At 40.2% G+C, this 22,360-nt stretch overlaps 1 protein-coding gene across 1 annotated transcript in view; it reads left to right on the forward strand.

Moving 5' to 3' along the window:
* Positions 1–22,360, forward strand: part of LOC139640169 (receptor-type tyrosine-protein phosphatase T-like) — a gene marked incomplete at its 5' end in the record, with an annotated part of 41,674 nt that overhangs the window by 16,525 nt on the left and 2,789 nt on the right. The window contains 6 exons of the mRNA XM_071514341.1: positions 764–899; positions 4,750–4,899; positions 5,314–5,487; positions 5,751–5,882; positions 8,454–8,579; positions 11,607–11,770. Coding sequence (XP_071370442.1) covers positions 764–899; positions 4,750–4,899; positions 5,314–5,487; positions 5,751–5,882; positions 8,454–8,579; positions 11,607–11,770 — 882 coding nt within the window. The remainder of the gene's footprint in view (positions 1–763; positions 900–4,749; positions 4,900–5,313; positions 5,488–5,750; positions 5,883–8,453; positions 8,580–11,606; positions 11,771–22,360) is intronic.

Below are 22,360 nucleotides of genomic sequence, written 5' to 3' on the forward strand. Positions count from 1 at the left end.
CGGCTGGATTCGCGAGATCACGATCACGCAAGAATCCATCTTGCCAAGCTTCAAGTTATGCGTTTGTGGCCGAACCACAGTGGCGCGGACCAATCAGCGTCCTATGAGGGCAGCTGGGGGCGTGGCTTAGGTGTGACGACAGCGAGAAGCGACTGTTCGTTCACAACAATAGCGGCTCCTAAAGAGGCTAGCGTAGATAACATCAGTTATTTCTGAACTGGAGTGTAAGAATGCCCTTTATGCACAAATTTCCCTTACAAAGGCGGCAAGAGTCATCTACCAACATGCTAACTACATAGTTTGTTGTTGTCTTTCCTCCTCGGCGCTGTCCTACTACCTGATTGGTTGAAGTTAGCCCGTGATAGACGGTGATAGACAGATGGTTCATCCAATCACCTGCCAAGTATTTTTTGAAAGTGCCTGCCCTTTTCCAAACAGTTTCCAAGGACGACTCCCCAGATGGTTCTGTGTAACAAACCATCTGGCACGTTTAGAAACTTAGTCAGATGTTCACAGCCACTGTTCCCCAAGAGCTGAGGACCTCCAATATGGCCGCCAGAGTGAGAGTTACATCACCTGAAAGCCCTCTTATCTATCTGCATCGGTGATATGTTTATTTCTCTTTCTGCATAGTGCCAGTGCCAGGAGGACAGACTTTTTCATAGCTGTGGACATCACAAGGCTGAAATGAGCTCAAATGCTGTTATTAGCAATATTTTATCATTCATTTATTAATATGATGGTTGTTTGTCTCCCTCCACAGTGCCGGAGCAGGCAGGACGGGCTGCTTCATCGCGGTGGACATCATGTTGGACATGGCGGAGAACGAAGGCGTGGTCGACATCTTCAACTGCATCCGAGAGCTGAGGTCACAACGAGTCAACATGGTTCAGACAGAGGTGGGTGGCACACACACACATACACATACACACACACACTCACACACACTGTTGATGGACAGCAACCATGAATCTGCAAAAAAGTATGTTGTTTCAGAAATGAAGAAACCTGCTTAATTCCTCATTAAGACCCACGTATTTTTTAAATTATACACCGAGGGCTTTAACGGTTTCAAGGGCCCGAGGCTGATGAAAATCACTCAGCACATAGATGAGTATGGAAACTGTCAATTCCAGTAAAAAGAAAAGGAAAAAAAAAAAAGAAAAAATGTGCAGTTGCGTAGTTTTTCCACGACAGCAGCGTCATGAAGTTCTGCGTCCCGAGGGTTTATTGTGGATCATGAATAATGTTTATTGATGGGAACTGCAGCTTTTGTCATGAGTTCTCCTACACAATCGAGTGCAGAAACATGCATTCAACACACACATTTACTTTGTGAAGATCATGACCCATTCAATCATATCTATCCATCCATCTATCCATCTATCTATCTATAAAGAGAGAGAGAGAGAGAGAGAGAGAGAGAGAGAGTAGTAAAAAGAGAGGAGGGACAGAGAAAGAGAGATAGTGTATCTCAGTATCTCAGTACTCCTTCCAGTCATGTATCATCCATCCCAATCAGCCTATCAATATTAAACACTCCCTGAATAATAGATGACTCTAGTACACACACACACCCCCACACACACACACACTATACACACACACTCTCTCTAAATCAAACACACACACACACACATGCACACACGTTCAAACACACACACACACAGATTTATGATTCTTTGTGCCAGTGTGTGTATGTGGCAGCTCTCAGTTCAGTTTGTGACCAGGCATACAGTGTGAGACAGAGACACACAAACACACACACACACACACACACACACACACACACACACGCACACACACACACACACACACACACACACACACACACACACACACACACACACACACAGCAAGTTACTCTTTGCATCACTTTTGAGCTATTCCAACTAAGTTACAACTAAGTTTAAACATGAGTTTGGTTTCTTCCAGGGCCAAAAGGGCTGGAAGACTGTTCTCATTAGACTGGTTTCTCCTGCAGGGTCAAACAGGGATAGACCGATTTTACTCATTAGAATAGTTTCTATTATTGAGACAACTAAGGCTAACCAAGGCTTACTCAATAGATTTGTTTCCATAATTGAACTGGTAGTTCCGTAAATGAAGAGGGAGATTTGGAGACAGGCAGCTTCTTTTTTAACAACTCCCAAAGTCAAATCACTTCAGTTTAACCTGCAGCTCTGATCTGAGATCTAATTGACTTAAGAGGGAAAAAAATACATTTCATTATTTCACTTCCAAAGCTCTACATTTACAGTTTACAGCCATTTTACAAATACAGCATAAGTACAGTATAACAACATACAGTATAAGACAATGGAGAACATCCAGTATATTTCATTATTAACATAGAAATTACCTGAGGTCTGTGAAATGTCTGTGTGTGTATTGTTTTCCTTCATCAAGGCAGAATTGAACAATTTCCAAAATGCTATAGATCAATTTTGGAAGCAAATCATTACCTGAGATTTATCGTTCAGTAGCTCTAAAATATAGAGGATCCAGTCTGTATAAGTGTCATTTTTTTCCAAGCTGAGGTTACTTGTTATCCATTACAAAGCATCATGATTTGTTCTAATTTTGTACAATCAATCGTTTTGCAAGAGTAGGTGTCTTCAATTGACGGGTGTCTCATTTTGGAGCAAAACTATTCATTTCTGCTCTAAGCTACTCTAAGCCAAACTAATCCATCCCGCCTCTGCGTTTCATTTTCACCGCTGACGACAACCTCACATCTCCAGAAAGTCAGCTTAACCAGGAGAGAAGAAAAACACACTCTTTTTCAGTTTGACGGCTGAAACTTTGAGCTCGAAATTTTTGAGTTCTGAATGGGACTCAGAGGAGCTAGGTTTGTGAAACTTACCCAGGGTTTTCACTTACAGGGTTTTCATACAACAGCAGTGGTATGAAAGCCAGTCCTGTGTGTGTGTGTGTGTGTGTGTACGTGCGCTTGTGTGTGAATGTGTGTGTGTTTGTGGCTCTTGAAACCAAGCTAAATGCATCCTGCCCTGCCTTCTGAATATGTGTGGGAGCAATTTGTGTCAGTGCTGAAGCACCGCTCGACGCTATTATAATCCTGCTCCGCACAACACAAAGCAATTAATCTTTTAAAAGGCACAGGGGGAAAGAGGTGTGTGTGTGTGTTTAAGTGTGTGAATGTGTGTGTGTGTGTGTGTGTGTGTGTGTGTGTTTATGTATGTGTGCACTTATTATGCCCGTGCCAGTATGCATTATGTGTGTTTGTGTGCATGTGCGTGGCTATATATCCCTGAGTTTGTGTATGTGGTGTGTGTGTGTGTGTGTGTGTGTGTGTGTGTGTGTGTGTGCGTTTGTGTGTGCGTTTGTGTGTGCGTACCTGTGTGTGTGTGTGTGTGTGTGTGTGTGTGTGTGTCGCACTGGAGTAGGTAATGGCCAGGAGAGGTCATGAGGCTTTTAAAACTCTCCTCTCCCCTCCAAGGGCAACAATTAACATTCGACAGAGAGAGAGAGAGAGAGAGAGAGAGAGAGAGAGAGAGAGAGAAAGAGAGACGTGACAGATAGAGAGAAAGAGAGAGGGAAAGAGAAAGAAAGAGAGAAAGAAATGGAGGAAGAGCAAGCAAAAGCGAGAGAGTGAAAGAGTATGAGAGAAAACCGGACAGAAATAAAGGGGAAAAGAAAGTGAGATAGGGCTAGAGAGAGAGAGAGAGAGAGAGAGAGAGCAGAGGTAAATTAACATGCAGGGTGGCTGTTGTGGCTCACAGTGGCTGATGCTTTTAAAAGCGAGCTAGTTGGTTGGAGCACAAAGAGGACACTTGATCCAGAGCACAGCAGCACCGCAGGGCAAAGCTCTACTCCCTTTTAATTCACTTTCAGGCTGCCGAGAGAGCGCAGGCACACAAATAATACATCCGCACACACAAAGAAAACAAAAAGGGTGTTCGCAGTTGAACGTTTTGAGTTTTGTCGGAGGCTTGAAAAGGCAGGAGATGCAGCTGAAATCATCAAGACGGTTCCTCCTGCCCAGCGGTGTCACTGCTTTTCTCAGAGAGCCGCAGGGAGAAAACGAGAATCAAGACGAGGATCCGACATCTATTTAGGAATTTATATATTATCTTTACAGTGAGCAAAGTCTTCGACCGTGGTTTTAAATGTTTCTCACAACCTTGCTACTTGATATAAAGCCCAGCGCAATGTGACGGATCAATGACCTGTATAGGTTTTAGTGACACAAAATACTGAATGTTGGTCATTGACTTACTTATTACACAGCTTTGTTGAATACTCAATTCTGATTGGCCAAAGAAGGCATTCTGAGTTCTGGTATTTCTGAATAACAGACTGCTGTTTCCATCTAATCACATCACTCCGCAGTCAAGAAATCTGATCCATTTTGTTGACTGGCGCCACCTTGTGGCACAAAGACGTTACTCCTTGGTTACTGCAAATAATCACTTGGCTAACCGAGGCTAGAAACATGGAAGGTTTTAATTTATTCAGAAATAAAACTTACTATAGCTCGTTCGCGGCTCAACAACGATCTTACTGGATTTGTTTCTGTTGCTATGGTTACAGCCCTGCTCCAGTGTAGCCATGCATGCTAGCTACAGTTCTGCTACAGTGTAGCTCATGGATACTAGCAACAGATGTTTCTATGGTTACAGTTCTGCTACAGTGTAGCTCATGGATACTAACAACAGATGTTTCTATGGTTACAGTTCCACCATTCCTTTGTTACTAACCGATTATGTGTTTTTGCTCATATCACAGGAGCAGTATGTGTTTGTGCATGACGCCATCTTGGAGGCGTGTCTATGTGGGAACACAGCCATCCCAGTGTGTGAGTTCAGAGCCATTTACTACAACATCAGCAGACTGGACCCACAGACCAACTCCAGCCAGATCAAAGACGAGTTCCAGGTTGGTACACACACACACACAGACACACACACACACACACACAGCCATCCTCGCATAATATTTATTCTGTGTATACTCTGAACATAGAGACCATACTTCACTCTAAATCGTTTCCACTCTAATGTACTTTAATCACCTCTAAATTTCCTTTGTTCTACTCTACTCTCATCATCTCAGCTCTACTCGACTCTTATCATCTCAAATTTACCCTAGCCATCTCTGTTCTACACTGTTCTACTGTACTGTACTCTAATCTTTTCTACTCTGCTCCAATCTAATCATTTCTTTTTTACATTAATTATTTCTAGTCTACTCTGCTCCACTCTACTTTTCTTGAATCATCTGTACATCTCTTCACTCCAGTTATCTCGACTTGGATTACCTTTATTCTAACTCTACTCGTCTCTCTGTCAGACTCTGAACATAGTGACCCCTAGAGTCCGTCCGGAGGACTGCAGCGTGGGCCTGCTGCCCAGGAACCACGACAAGAACCGCAGCATGGACGTTCTGTCAGCCGACCGCTGCCTGCCTTTCCTCATATCTGTGGATGGAGAGAGCTCCAACTACATCAATGCTGCGTTAATGGATGTAAGTTGTGTGTTTGGGGATATGTGTGTATGTGTGTGTGTGTGTTTCTTATATACTTATGTGGACCAAAAAGTCAAGAATAGTAATACAAATTTGTGTGTGTGTGTGTTTATAGCATGTTAGAAAGAGATAATGACAAAGACTGTACCTACGATATAATATGAGATGTATTTCTCTTACCATTGTTCTGCTTGCTTCTCCTGTTGTTTACCCATCTTGTGTTTATTGCTGCTCTTTCATTGCGATCCTCCTCCACACTTCAGAGCCACAAACAGCCAGCGGCCTTCATCGTTACCCAGCATCCTTTGCCAAACACCATGGCTGACTTCTGGAGGCTGGTGTTCGACTACAACTGCTCCTCCATCGTCATGCTCAATGAGATGGACGCAGCGCAGGTACACACACACACACACATACAAATTAGCCATATTCACTATCTGTTTTCTTTTCCTCTGTCTTACTTAGCTTCAGAAAAAGGCCGGACAGATCGACCCTAACATCACAGGGCCTAATCAATACACAGACAGACTATTTTATGAATGCGAATGGATATTGACAGTCTTAGCCTTGGTGCTGTGCCCATAGGCAGCTGAGGAGTTTTTAGATGTAGTTTAGTTTATTTGCACCATGATGAAACCGAGGCACTGTGATCAAATACAGAAGAGAAACTAATTACTAATGTGTGCAGGTAAAAATAAGTAAATAATTAAGGAGCTTGAAGTGCATCTTCTTTTTTTTTCTGTATTTGAATTCATACATTTATAAAAACCTTCCCAAATATAAAATATAGCAGGAGTCAAACCTGCTGTCTAAAAGTTTCTAGTATGTGCAGTAGGGCTGGGCGATAATTAATTAATTAATTAATTAATTAATTAATAATATTATCATTTATCGTCTTTCAGTGGAATCATATCGTGATGATATGAAGATATTTTAATATCGTGACACAAATTTCTGCTGTCTAAATTTATGATGACAAGCAAATTTTACTTAAAAACTCTCATAAAATGAGGTACGGTAGGAATATTATTTGAATATTTCTGTTTTGTTTGACATTACACCTAACATCACCATTCGATTCAATGAGATGAACATTAATTTGATTATTTAACGTGATTTTGCATACATGAACCATGTCGTGATACATATTGATATCGAGAAAAATCCTTATGATTATCATGATATTGATTTCAACCATATCACCCAGCCCTAATGTGCAGCATGGACTGCTGAAGGTTGGGCAGTTATGATACCTTTGGAAAATATTAGGCCTACACACAGGTTTCCTTTAAATGTTGAAATCCTTCCCGAAGCACACAGTCATTTCACCACAGACCTTTCCAGTGGCTGGAACACTTGGTCAGTGCTGTTCATATTGATCTGAAATCATAAAGGACTCTGTTTTTGTGACGGTGTTCAAGCGATGCAAACACATCCTATTCAAAAGCTCATCCATCCTTTTTACGGATGATATGTTGGCCAATTTGACTTTGATATAAATCCCTCAAGCAGGAATGAAAGTAAGATTCAACATTTTTCATTCTAATTGAGCAGGTAGGCGTTCAGTGTTTTGCTCAATCACACTTTGATGCATGTTTGCTGATGGACACACACACACACACACAGGCTGTTGCGGGATTTGAACCTGTGACCCTCTGGTAAATACACTGTACCGCACCATAGCTGTGGGGGAGTTCATCTCTTACCCTGACAAAAAATGTTGTTTTTTAATTATTTTTTTTTTACTGTTTTGTTTTTTTGATTTGTTTATCAATTAATCACATTTATGGGTATAACTGATGGTTTAAAACAGTGATTCTCAACCTGTTTCATATCAAGGACCCTAATTTAGTCCACATTAGAGCCATGGACCCCCATTTGATGAGATTTTGTCTCTTGAACCCAAATCTGAGAATATCCTTATTGTTAGATATGATTTTGTCCAGAATTCCACGACTATCTGTATTGTAGGCAGAGAGATAACAGAGAAACTATGATCAAAACAGTCATTCCTCTACATTCTCTAATTTTGTTAACTTTTTGTAAATGAAATAAAGCTGAAGTTTAACAATTCATCAGTTTGCTGGGGACCGCCTGGAACCCCTTCAAGCACCGCTGGTGGTCCCCAGACCCCCACGTTGAGAACCAACCAGTTTAAAACACACAAAATAAGTTACTGCCGTTTGCCTTTGCTGGGACAGGATGGGAAATCACAGCAGCCTAGTGGTTAGACGCACCGTCCTGTAACTGAAAGATCTCAGGTCTGATCCCCACAGCAGCCACCATGCCCATCCTGCCACAGTGCCTTTGAGCAAGACACTCAAGCTGCATAGGAAAACAGAATGCCCAAATGCCTAAAATGTATAAGTTCATCAACCTAGACGAGACTCAGTTACCTCACTTGCCCCGATGTTGCTGACTGTAAATTAGCCATTCTCAGCTCACATCTGCATGGCATTTTTCTGAAATGGAGAAAAGTGAGTAAAGATTGGTAAAAAAAAAAAACTAAGTTGGATCAAAGTTGACATTATTCCGCTTCTCTGTCTGGCGGTTGTATAGATGGAAAATGAGGTAAAATTACAGTCCTATTTTCATTTGTTATTTTTCTGTGACTCAGGTTTTTCTCATTTTGGTCCTGCATAGAGCATTATGTTCCGTGTGCAGATAAGTCTTTTTATCAGGCCTTAGTGTGGAAGTATAAGAACTTGAAAATTGAATTCATGTCCAGTCACAGCTGCGGTAATCTTCATAATCGATGGGGTGAATTCATGCAACGTTTTGTGAAAACATATTTCTCATTATACCTTCTGCTGTTATGCCATTTGGAAGAAAGTCTATTTGAATGTGCGTGTTAAACCTCTCTTTCTCTTTTCTCTCTTTTTCTCTCTTTCCTACTCTCCCTCCATCTCTCCCTACTCTTTCTCTCTGTCTTTCTCTCTCTCTCTCTCTCTGTTTCACTTCTATAGTTGTGTATGCAGTACTGGCCGGAGAAGAGTTCGTGTTGCTACGGTCCCATTCAAGTCGAATTCATATCGGCAGACATTGACGAAGACATCATCAACCGCATCTTCAGGATCTGCAACATGGCCAGGGTACGCACATGCTCAATGCCTTCACACTTGCAAAGCGGTATTTTGTTCAATAAAAGCAGCGAGTTCAAGGTTTAAAAATGAGATGTTAAGCAAATACTCATGGATCCGATGTAAGTCTTGTCACGGCTGGTGCTAGCAGGGAACCAGGAACACAGGGGATAGGACCCAAACGCAGTTGCCTGAGGCAGAGCTGATGCAGTGAGTGATTTTATTACACAGTGAGGTACAAGGGCTTACGGGATGGTGAGGCAGGTAAGGGTCGAAAGTCCAATATACAGGCAAGGTCCAAAACAGGCAGGTAACAGGTCTCAGGTTACAAAAGCTCGAGAGCAAGACATGAAGCACACATGAAGGGCTGATGAGAAGTGGGAACAGGCGTGCAGGACGAGTAGAGCCGGGAGCCAGGAAAACGAGGAAGGGAGACCACGCCCACACCAATACACACACAAACAAAACATAGACCGAGAGAGAAAGACAGACAGGGGAGCACTAGGAACACAGGGAAGGGGAAACACAAAATTCTCCCTTGTGGTATGAAATAAAGTTGAGTATTGGTAGTTGCAGCATTGGAGAAGAACTTTGCCCATAATATGCAAAGCAACTCTCATACACACTTTCTTAATTGAATTTAAAATATCTTTCTCTTTTACTGAGATAACATACAAAGTTTCGGCCCTCAGGTATGACCTGAGGAAAGTCTCAAGCTGAGGAGTTTACACATTTTTTAACATCAATATTTTTGTTTACAATGCTTTGATCAATAAAAACAGAATTCAAGGTTTCCAATGACCTCAGCTGACCAATACATTTACATTTTCTTCCTGACATTAAGCTGCTGCTCTCATCCAGAGCAGCCTACAGTGAGTGATCAGGTTGGGTCTCAGTGCCTTGCTCAAGAACACTTTGACAGGACACACATGGCTCTTGATGGACACACTTTGGCTGTTGCGGGGATGATCTCCTGCCCTGTCTGTTGTGACAGCCTGTTCAGGTGCATTTTGGGGAGAGTCTTGGTCTCCAGTCAAAAGTCTGTTAGCTAGGCCTACCAAATAGCTACTTCTTTGAATTCCTAGGTTAGCTAATGCAAGCTAATAGCTAACTGCATGCACAGAAAAGCTAGCTCACCCTTTGCTGGCTTGGTAAGTTTTAGCTATGAAGTGTCCTCTATTAGCTGGTTAGCTAGTTAACATTAACCCAATCTCTTTCTATACAGTCTAAACCAGATCATTTGTTTACTTTATTCGTTATGTTTCTTTAATTAATTTCTCTTTCAAGATAGCAGCTAGCTAGCTTGTAATTGGTAGCAAACACTCTACAGCCGCTGAGCTAACTGAGCCCTGGTTGAGTTAATTATAATTAATTAATTACATTACATTATGTCATTTTGCAGAAGCTTTTGTCCAAAGCGACTTACAGTAAGTACATTCAGCATGGCTCAACTGCTCAATGGGAAAAGTGCCTCTGTACTCCGTGAAGTAATAACCAGACAAACGTTTTGACTGGCTGAAGTAGTTCTTGGCTTCAGCAAAAAAAATGTCAAGAACTTGTCTCCCCTCTTTCCTCTCTTCTCGTTTCCCCCTTCTCTTCTCATTTTCTCACCCATCTATCCATGACAATAGGTCTCCAGTGCATGGTGCCCTTATCGTCTCCTTACTCCTATAGTCCTTAAACTCCCCAGCACCACTCTCTCTCTGTCACACACACACACACACACACACACACTCACACACACACACACAGACACACACACACACACACGCAACACATCACCAGTCTAGCGTGAAATGGCTCATATCATCGCCACAACAGTACTTCCCACACTGGGGGAGTTGCTGTCACCTGGCCTATTCTGTACCACCCAGCAAACTGAGTGAGACAGAGAGAGAGAGAAGGAGAGGAGGTTGGGGGAGGGGAAGAGAGGGATGGAGAGAAGGAGTGTAGGAGAATGAAAGGAGGGGGAGAGAAAGATGGCGGGAGACGGACAAAGGGACAGGAAGACAAAGAGAGGGTGACGGAGAGAGATGGAAGGAGAGGGAGAAAGGTATAGGGAGTAAGAAAGAGAGAGAGGAAGATTGAGTATAAGAGAGAGGGAGAGAGAGAGTGTGTGTGTGTGTGTGTGTGTGTGTGCTAAACCCAGCAGTAAGCCAGTCTGACAGTGATGGCGGTCTTGTATTTTAGGTAGCGGATGCCAACCGCCTCGGGCCGGGGGGCTGAAAACATTTTGTCTGCCATGAAATTGAATTAAACATTATAAGATGTCTTCTTTGTCGAGTGCAATCCAATTCCTTTGAATAGACACATAAAAAAGATGCATCAACTACTTGGAGCGCAATGGCCACAACACATTAAAGGTCTCGAGGGTATCATTTGTATATCAATAAATCATGACCGCATTAATTTTACGATATTAGTCTAACTATCACCGACAAACAAGATCATTGCCGAAAAGCCTGTCAGCCTCTCTCAGCCTCTACTCTGCATCCTCCATTGTTTCTCCTTCACCTGGTGGATCTGGAGGGAAATCTGCTGGATCGCTTTACGGCACAAAACAGGAAGAGGTTCTGTTCTTCCAGAGCTAAAGCTGAAAGAGTTTCTGGCAGCAGACGGTGGAGGGAGGGAAAGGAAGATGGAGAAATCACTTCCAACATGTTTTATTCTCTTCAGTAAAGTGAAAGACAACATTTTTGACAGAAGAAGCTCTTTGTGACAGCAAAGCAACATGGTTTATGGGAAATGTTGTCATAATTTGGAGATATCAATACCGCTGGTGTGAGATAGAGGCGACCGATCGTCTTGACCATTCTAGTCTAGTTTGTTTACTGTAATTATACCAAGGTGTCACAATTAATTTGACAATGATATGTATGATGATATGATATTAAAATGCTACACATAGCACTTAAAAGTGTTTTCAATTGTTTACCTATCTTTATATTTCCCAGTGAATTACTGCGTTTTTATGATAATGATGATGCTGACGATGGCGATAAAAATCCTAATCCCTCCTCTCTCCTCCTCCCTCCTCAGCCTCAGGACGGCTACCGTCTGGTGCAGCACTTCCAGTTCATTGGCTGGCCGGCCTACAGGGACACGCCCCTTTCCAAGCGCTCTATCCTCCAGTTGGTCAGGAGGCTGGCTAAATGGCAGGAGCAGTACGACGGAGGGGACGGGAGGACTGTCGTTCACTGTCTGTAAGTTCAACGCGCTCACACACTTCAACTTCAGCTTCAACTTCAACTTTATTACTATCCCGAAGGAAATTTGGTCTGCAGCGGGCACCGAAACACATCAGGGTTACATAAAAAACATAAAAACATCGACAACAACAAACATCAGAAATATAGAACACAGAAATTCTCCGGAATAAACCAACAGCTCAAGTAAAAAAAACGAAGACACTCCTACCACACTGAACCAGACACTGAAAAAACAAAAATGGGAAACAATACCAGATCCAATATTATGCACTGCAAATGAAGTGCAAAAAGTGCGAAATAAAGTACAAAATCAAATCGAGTTACACACACACACACACACACACACACACACACACACACACACACACACACACACACACACAGGAAAAATTAGATATACTAGTATGAAGGTGGAAATAGGACCATTGAGTTCTAAATCCATAAGTGATCCATAACTCATAGATTTTAATGTCACAACATAACATAGAGATGTGTTGCCATTGGTTACCATCAATATTGTATGCTTAGTGACAGTCTTTTTTGCTGTAGATATACACCATGTAGATATACTGAAGTCCCACGTTTTACCGCATACTTCCTGAACAACTGTTTCACCTCGGCTCCGTCCCCAGGAGGACTTGTTTGGAAAAATCAGGTTTTGCTCTCTGTTTAGCCGTCAGGAAGTACAAGGAAAGCTCTGGTAGCTAGTTGGCTGAGAGACACTAGAGTTGTGTGTTATAATATTGATTTGGCTCTACTGTGTAATGTTGTAGAAAGACTTTTCTCCCAGGATAAATGCATGAAGCAGGACTTCTACAACGGCAACCACTGTAATGTGGATTTCACATCAAAACACATGAAAGTCTGAGGGAGAGCTCTTTGCACGAGACGTCACTTCTTCATTAAATTTTTATGGGAGCATTTCTGTGTGCGGATCTTCTGTTGTATTCCACTTTCGTTGATCCAGCGCCTTTCTTTTGGCTGTGCATGTTTTTCTTTTGATTTTCAAAAAACAAACATGATACAAAAAACTGTTATTGTTGGTTGTAATAGTAGTGATAGGTGATAGTAATGATAGTAATATTTGTAGTACTACCTGTGGTACTAGTAGTGGTGACAGTAGACTGACAGCTTTCAACTATGATTGTCCTAGCCTACAGGTTAAATCCTGTTAAAACAGTAGTATCAGCAAAGCCAGACCTACATGCCTCACTGTACCGACAGAAAATATGAAGATAAAACGAAGCAAAGTGAAATAAAACAGAGGTATTTTTCTGAGGAACAGAGCAGCGGACATGCAGTGAGGAACCACTCCACAGCAAGATGACAGATAAACATGGAAACGTAGAAAGACAAATGTGTCCCTAGTGTGTGTGTATATGTGTGTGTGTGTGTGTGTGTGTGTGGAAGGAGAAATAAGATGAGATACACTTAAGAATGATATAGTAGTAGGCTTCTCCTAAATGAACACACATACACGCACACACACACACCAAAACAACACACATGCACACACACACACACACACACACACACACACACACACATACACACACACACACACACACACTTTTTAAGATGATACATTGGATACACTCAGTGGTATATGGAATTTCTACACATCATCCATTCCTCCAGGCTGGATCTTCATTCTTTACTGTCCCACCACTGATCTGTCAAACATATGGATGGACTAAACTCTACATTTATCATTCATTAATTCAGTTCAGGTATCTTCAAGTGTGCTGATAAGGAACCAAAGCATATTCAGTATTGGTACGCTTCAAAATAATTTGTCAAAATCTGTTTATATATTCAGTATTGGTACAACACATTGCAATGGTACTGTACTATACAGATCCACTTTGGAAGAAAATCATTACCTGAGGTTTATCAGTCCAAATCTCTAAAATATGAATATATATTCCACACTTAATTTCACCTTTTGTCAACAGTTGGTGGAATGTTTTTCAAGTGGTGGATGTCTCGTTTAGCAATGAAACTTGCATTTTGTCTCTAAACAATATGGATAGACTAAACTCCAGCCCAATTTTGAACTCTGTTTATTCCTGATTTTATCTTATTTTGTAAAGCACTTTGTAACCTTTTTTTGAAAAGTGCTGTTTAAATAAAGTTTATTATGATTATTAATTCACTTGATAGGCGCTATAAAGTTCTTCTTACACTCCCAAACCATCAGCAGGCAATGCAACACAAAGTGCTTCATCAATTAAATAAAAGCAAACATTATACTCATGGAATCAATTAAAACAAGTAAAAATAAGAAGGTGGCGCAAGAAAAAAAAGAAAAGACGATTAAGAAATATATACATCTATAATCGTAAAAACAGGATCACATAACAGGAAGCCTACAAAAGCAACTTTTAAGAAGTGCTGTAAAAGATGGTACCAATTTTGCCAGTTTAATAATAATCTTAAATTGGCTCCTATCTCAAAATTATGGATGGCCTAAGCCTAAAACCTACAAAAGATATAGAGATTAGCACATTCTTTTAAAGAGTCAGACTCGACATCTCTACAGTTTTGTATCGTCTCTGTTCATCTGTCAACAATACAGATGGCCCGAGACCCGCAGACTCTCAACACTGTGCACATGATTTATCGCTCAGGTGGAAATAATGCTGGATATAATTTAAAGTTACAATATGAATGGCCTCATCCTCAGCCAATAACACAGCTGTAATAGTTTTCAGATGATAGAGAGCTGAGCTGAACTGCCATACTGAATGTTAGGCTGCTTTTATTTTACAGCGCTGTTTAACTTTGTACCGTATGCTGTGCTATAGTTTATAGTATTATTAGTAGAGGTAGTAGTAGTAGTATGAGTAGTAGTAGTAGTAGTACTATCAGTAGTAGTAGTAGTATCAGTACTAGAGGTGGTAGTAGTGTGAGTAGTGTTGGTAGTAGTATTAGTATCAGTCGTAGTAGAAGTATGGGTACTGGAGGTGATAGTAGTGGCACTAGTAGTATGAGTAGTAGTGGTAGAAGTAGTTGTATTATCAGTAGTAGTAGTGGTACTAGTAGTTGTAGTATCAGTAGTAGTAGTAGTTGTAGTAGTATCAGTACTAGAGGTGGTAGTAGTACTATTATAAACAGTAGGCATGGTCCCACAGTAGTATTAGTTGTATTATTACCTAAAAAAACAAAAGTAAAATAGTTTAAGATATTAAGTGATGATAACACACACACACACACACTACTCAGCTCCATACAGTTTCTATCGGTGCAGAGTAAATGAAGCTGATAATGAGGGAGGGAAATAGAGGCTGTAAAATCTATAGAAGAGAGATTACTGGGAACTAGACCAACAATAATACACACACACACACACACACACACACACACACACACACGCACATTACAAACATTGCCTGAAGCACTTCACTGGTGCTCATCCAATCAGCTTCCTCTGTCATAGCTCACTGGGCCAATCAGAATTGGCATTGATTTGTTTCTACTAGCTGCTGTGAGGTTTTGTGTGTTTATGAGTGTGTGTGAGTGTGTGTGTGTGAGAGTTAGAGAGAGAGAGCCTATAATGGTAAACTCCCTCTAGTTTGTACTTCAAACTCAAGTTGAACTATGACCCCTCACGTCTCTGACCTTCACACGGCCCTCACATCCCATTTTACATAATCAATTAAAGGTTTTCATTCCAAAACACTACATATCCATTTTGGAAAAAGTCTGCTACCTGAAATTCACCTCTTAATTAATGGAAGGATTTAATTCTGAAATGCCACAGTATATATCTTGTTTTATATATCTACATATCATTAGCAACTATAAAAAACACAGCTACATTCTACATACATATTTTGAGTTTGCCCACCATGATTTTTGAAATGGTTCCATAAGACCAATGGTTGTAGACTCATCCCATAGAGAACCATGTAGTCCTTCAATTGAAGAGAAAACACAAAAATCACCAATCACCCTGAAACAGTATACCAATAAATGCTTTGGAGCAAATAAAGTTTAATTTCAAAATTTCTATGATGCTACGTAACCTGTCTGGTGACATGTCATGTTAATGTTACAAAGTTGTGACCACAACACATTACTAAGTTGCGTTCACTCATTAGGATCCTGTTCCCACGTGGTAATAAGGTGTGGCCATGCATTATTTTATTAACAAGATATGTCACCAGACGGGCTCTGTACCTTTCTATCCATTTTTTAATTGAACTTCTCAGTTACATCTCAAGATATTTCAGGGTCTTCAGTGATAGAAACAGTTTTTTTCTTTTTTATAGTGCTTAATTTAATTCAGCCACATCGATGAACCAACATTACTACCAGGATCGATCTGCTAGTTTAACCTTCTAAAAATGACAGATTACCTGTCTAAAATTGAAGGGTTCCTGATGATCATACTTCAATATTTCAACAAATTCTCAGTAAATTTTACCATTCTATTAGGGCGTAAAAGGGTGTAAAATTCAAATAATGGACAAATCTAATTTGGGCGTGAGACTCTTCAGTCGTAATCGCCAATTGAATCCAGTGTGATGCTGAACTCAGTAAATGTGAGCGATAGGGACGCAGGCTTCCTCCGCTCCTGGCTAAAGACAGCTACACCAGCTAATCAGCCCCGGCTATTGATTTCACAGACTCAGTAATGCCAGAGATAAGGAGAAACATGATGGTTCAATCAATAGCTGGCGAAAATGGATTATTTTCTCTCCTCACTCGTCCTGGAGGTTGGAATCTGATGGGTCTTTAATGCCGAGCGCATGTCTCATTTTCAGCTGCGGTCGCGGGGTGGGGGGGGGTGGGGGGTGACCCTGTTAGAGCGCGGGGAGCGGAGCACTTAACAAAGCAATCTGTCCGCGCTTTATGTATTCATGGATAGAAAGATACATAGATGTATAGATGGAAGAGAATGAGAAATATTGAGCCGTCTTGACCCTGCAGCGGCCGTAGAATGTTTACTGCATTTAGCCGTTGGTATCTGGAATAGTCCAGTTACAAATGTTATATATATGGTGAATTCAATACCAAACATTTAATCTCTCTCTCACAATCTTAATATAATACACTGGTTAGCTGGCAGTGTTGATTGCCACAATTTTCTTTCATGACTCACATTTGATTGGTTATTTCTGATAGTCGCGTTCCAACTAGAATGGTTTGCTCACCGAATACTGCATTTAGCGTCAATCTCTCTGTGAATTGAGCATGATGTCTTAAAATGCAAATTTGTGCTCCAACAGTGAGAGAAATCTCTTTTCAAAGGATTACATGAAGGAGATGCAAATAGAAACAGCAAACAGTTTGACTGAAATTGCGCAAAGATATCAGCCATCAACTTCCCAACTCATAGCTTTGCTATTGTTATTGTTAAAAGTTTGACTTTTTAGCGAGTGTTTCTTATTTAACCATGACAAAAACCTGATCCTAAACATAACCACAATTTTAGTTGCGTAAACCTAACCCTAACCCAAGCTGTCTTACTTGCCTAAACGTAATTTCACATGATGAACAGGAGAAAATGGCGTGTCCAATTCATGCTCTTGGCACATAATTTCGATTCATGGTGGAGGAGCATAATCGTCATGTAATTTGTGTCCACAGAGTGTAATCTGCGTTTCAGAGTCACAAAATGTTATGAGACACTGTTGCCCATTTAAGAAATAGTGATTAAAACAGAGTAAGGGGCAGAAAGTGAGTTAAATTGCTCTTAAATTCAATTCCAGGTAGTCTTTCTGAAACCTGTAGGTACTCTGAAGAGATTTGCATCATCATCCCCTCAACCCTAATCCTGACCTACTGAAACAATGACAATGAAATGATTCAGCTACTCTTTGAGATTAATACACAAAGCTTTTATATACTTTTTGTGACAGATTTGTTGTCTTATTTAAGCAGCAAGCCATGAGAGGCCACAGTGAGCAGTCACATAATTTCGATTCATGGTGGAGGAACACATGTAATCGTCATGTAATTTGTGTCCACAGAGTGTAATCTGCGTTTCAGAGTCACAAAATGTTATGAGACACTGTTGCCCATTTAAGAAATAGTGATTAAAACAGAGTAAGGGGCAGAAAGTGAGTTTTGAAAGCCAGACTCCTCAGCAGCTTTCACTGCCTTCTCACTTGTTTTGATTTTGCTGCGTGGGGTGGTTTAATGCTGAATCTGGGATAATCAGGATCCAAATATTGAGGTTAACAAGCCAGTAAACATTTCTGTACGAACTAGCTGTGGAAGATATTCAGCGGTCTTGACCTACCATTCGAGTCTTGACCTGTCTGGATTTTATTGGGTTTGCTGGTTGTTCGCTGAGATAATTAGATTCAGAATATGAAGGTATTTTAGCCTCCAGACATATCTGACTGTACTGATATAAAATGTGTTTTCTCTCTCATGTTTTTCCTTACCTAGCAATTACCACTGGACACTGAGGCAGGAACGACCACAACATCCACAACACTGAAACTAATATGAAGTCAGAACAGACACGCATGTTGTTTTTGAGGAACACCTTGGAATTTGGAATTTTATTTGGTCATTTTTTTGACTTGACGTGTGGAAAAAAAGTTTCTATATTTGAAGTTTCATATTTCAAGACGAGATGATATATGATCAAAGATACCTACTCTTACACAGCAAGAAAGTGAAGCACAGGTTACTATTTAAGTTCTGAGTCATCTTATGATCTTCACTTACAAGAACAGTCATGTTTTTTGTTTGTTTAACTATTCATTGATGGACTTCAGGTACCTTTTTTTTCCCCAAACTGGAATATATAGCATTTTGCAACAAAGTGTAACTATGAAAAAGTTACATGACATTTACAGTAAATTACATTTTAGACACTTAGCATACGCCCTTTTCCAGAGCAATTTACGAGTGCAACGGTAGATTAAGCTTCAATTTCTAAATCAACCATGATAATAGGAATTATTAACCTCAATATTTAGACCCTGATAATCTCAGACATTAACCATAAAACCCAGTAAAATGAAGATATGAGGTGTTGGGGGCCAATCCAAATCACACTTAGGTTTTATAGTGTATTGACCAATTCTATGCATAGCAAATCATTTATAGTAGGGCTAAACGATATTGACAAAAAAATCTATTGCGATTATTTGACAGAATATTGCAATTGCAATTTTAAACTGCAATTTTTCTTGTCATTCTTGTCATGAAAAGTGAAGTCAGTGTTCAGGATTTACTGAGTTTGAGTCTGAAGAAAAGTTTTCACCGATATTGTACTTGATTCATGGACCAAAGTTAGACTAAAACACCTTGATTAGAAATTCATTTTGGAGGCAACCCTCTCTTAAGCAGTTAATTGCAGCCTCTGCGGCTTTGGACATTGCATGAATTCAAATTGTGATTTTGATGTTTTTTCGATTCATTGCTCACCTACTTTGAGTACCAAATGGGTGGGAATTAACACACAGAACAAAACCAGTTGAGAGTGCCAGAAAGTTTAGACAATTTCAAAGTCAACTCTGTATACTTTTTTTGTTTTTTTTTTAAATCGACAACTCATCTAACACTATCTGACTGTTCTGAAGTGGTAAACTCCACCCCTCTGGCACTCCCAAGTAAGGTAAAACATACACTAATGATTATTTTACTACATTTGGGAGATAGAGAGAGAGAGAGAGAGAGAGTGAGAGAACAAACCGCAGCACTAACGCGGGGCAGACAGGCGGGTTGGCGGGGGGATTACTGTGATGGCTGCCGCTGCTCGGCTCACCTGGATGTTTTATTCAGCAGAAATACTGAAGGAATTCAGCTGGAACCAGGAGAGAGGCGAATGTCTGCAGTTGTTTTCATGGCTGCTGGTCCGACTGTTGAGTGGCAGAGCGCTGAATACTGATACTGCACATAGTCACACACACACACACACACACACACGGCCTTATTCCACTGTATTAACCTGTGTATTAACCTATGGAAAAGTTTTTTTAAATACACAAAATTACTCTACAGGTATGGTGTAACAGCATCATTTTTATTTATTCATTTATTTATTTAATGAAGCGATTGAAATACAGTGTTACACTGTTGTAAGTACATTATGCATTCTGGAGATTTTTATCAAGTACCTACGCAGTAATACTGTGTACTTCCAATCCTTTTCCATAGGCTAATAGCGGAGGTGAGGACTCGAGTCACATGACTTGGACTCGAGTCACATTTCTTATAGCTTGAGACTTGCCTTGATGCATGAAGAGAAGACTTGAGACTTGACTTGGGTTCTGGTGACTTGGGACTTGACTCTGACTTGTACTCTGATGACTTGAAAAGGTTTCTAAAGTCTTGACTTGAGATCTTGTGTTTGTGTAAATGACTTAGATTGAAAGTGTTGAGATTTGTTCCAGCAGACGACTGAATTTAAATTCTGTTTTCTGAATTTGTATGGAATGATTGAATTTATTGAAGTTGAAACTGATTATAGAAATCAAAACTCATGATGCTCTTACCAAGTCTTTATCCTATTAAAACCATATTGCATTGAAAAGTCCTAGATATTTAGTTTTCTTTAAGATATTAAATTGATACTGGACTCTTGATTTGTTCTGACTTGAGACTTGACATTAATGACATGGACTTGACTTGGTGTTCCACATTTAGACTTGGGACTTGACTTGAGACTTGTGCCTCAAGACTTGAGACTGACTTGGGACTGCAGCAAAGTTGACTTGGTCACACTCTGGTTAATACTCTGAAATAAAGCCATTGTAAAGTGAAGTGTTGCTGTTTGTGTCACTGTACCTTTGGGTGCATTGCAGTACGGTTTCTGTGTTCCTTTAAAAGTTTTAAAATATATTAAATCCAGTTATTAGAGGTCTTATTTTTTCACCACATAATGACAGGTTTCTTTGTGCTGCATGTGCGCTCTTGATACAGTCATACAATCTGCATCCTGTCTGCTTTACTAACACAAATGGACTTCATGTCTCTTATCACTGAATTTCCTGTTGTCCTTTTTCTTATTCCGCCCATTTATAGTTTCATTAAACCTTCTGCTGTATTGAGTCAGAAATAGCCTTTTAAATTGCTCTTAAATTCAGTTCCAGGTAGCATTAAAAAGTCTTTCTGAAACCTGTAGGTACTCTGAAGAGATTTGCATCATCATCCCCTCAACCCTAATCCTGACCTACTGAAACAATGACAATGAAATGATTCAGATACTCTTTGAGATTAATACACAAAGCTTTTATATACTTTTTTGTGACAGATTTGTTGTCTTATTTAAGCAGCACACAGTGAGCAGCATCGTTCAGGCACAACATGAAGCACAGTGGCTTCTTGCTCTTATAAAAAGGATGCTAACACGCCACTGTTAGAAAAAGATCTCACATGTTGAATAAATCCATTTCTTTCAATTAAGAATTATAAACATAATAGAGTTACATGTTATTCTTCCACCAAACAGTGCAGTTCTAGCAGCAGTATGAGTGTTCATTTTTGGTCAGCACATTAATATTGAATTATAACTGTTATACATACAATCACAGGTGTGTTTATTGGGTATTGTACAACAACTTCAAATGTAATTCAGCCAATCAGAACACTATTTCCATTTTATAAAAAAGCATGAAGCTAACTTTTACTCTCATTTTAGCCCTAACTTTAAACTTAAAATGTTGAAAATTACCTCATGTTTGATGTTTTTCCTCTTTCAGTCTTCACTAACATATCACAAAAACACACATGTACACACTCTTGTATTTGCATTTGCATTTATTGTAGAAGATAGAAGATTAAAATATCACAGATGTTTAAAGTTCAGGGACATTTAACGATAAAAAAATTGATGGTTTTATATTGCGAATGATTGTCTTCGCAATGTTGCGTTGCTGCCCATTATTGTGCCTGCACACACTCACAAACACACACACACACGCACTCACAAACACACACGCACACACACACACACACACAGGCCTATGCCTTAAATGCCACCACCACCAACATACTATTCCATTAAAGCTGCACCACAGAATTCGTTTAAAGTTTAAAGGTTTTTTTTTTAAGTTCAAGTTTCATCAGTTTCAAGTGGATTTGTCAAAGACTGACACAATCAACCTTAACACAATAACAACAACAGCCACAACAAAGCAAGGGCTGAAGGAAATTCGGGGTGGGGGGCGGGGGTGGGACGGTCCTGTCTGAAAGGAAACACTAAATTGCACGATAAACACATTTTAAAAAGCAGCTCTCCTGGAGCGATAAAAGCAAAGAAAGACGTTCCTGCTGTTCTGTTCTATAAAGGAGAGAGGAACATCTTTGACTTGTGAAGCTTCAAAGCAGCAGGACCGAAAAGACCGAGGCTGTTTTCATATTTACATTATCTCTCTCTCTCTCCCTTTCTCCTCCTGTCTCTACTCCCTTTTCTTCTCTCTCTCTCTCTCTCTTATCTCACACTCTCTTTAACTCTCGGCCCCATCTCTTCTTCTTTTTCTTTCTTCTCTCTTTCTTTCAATTTGCACCCGGTCTTTCTTCTTTAGCATTATAATGATGGTTTGGACTTTGACATTGATAGTGATGATGATGATGATGTTGCTGTTTGATGATGAAGACCTTCTCTCCCTCCCTCCT

Source organism: Centroberyx affinis, unplaced genomic scaffold (genome assembly GCF_046629955.1).
Source record: "Centroberyx affinis isolate AG114_WGS23_722 - 3 ecotype Tasmania unplaced genomic scaffold, CSIRO-AGI_Caff_v1 ptg008531l_1, whole genome shotgun sequence".
Classification (NCBI taxonomy): Eukaryota; Metazoa; Chordata; class Actinopteri; order Beryciformes; family Berycidae; genus Centroberyx; species Centroberyx affinis.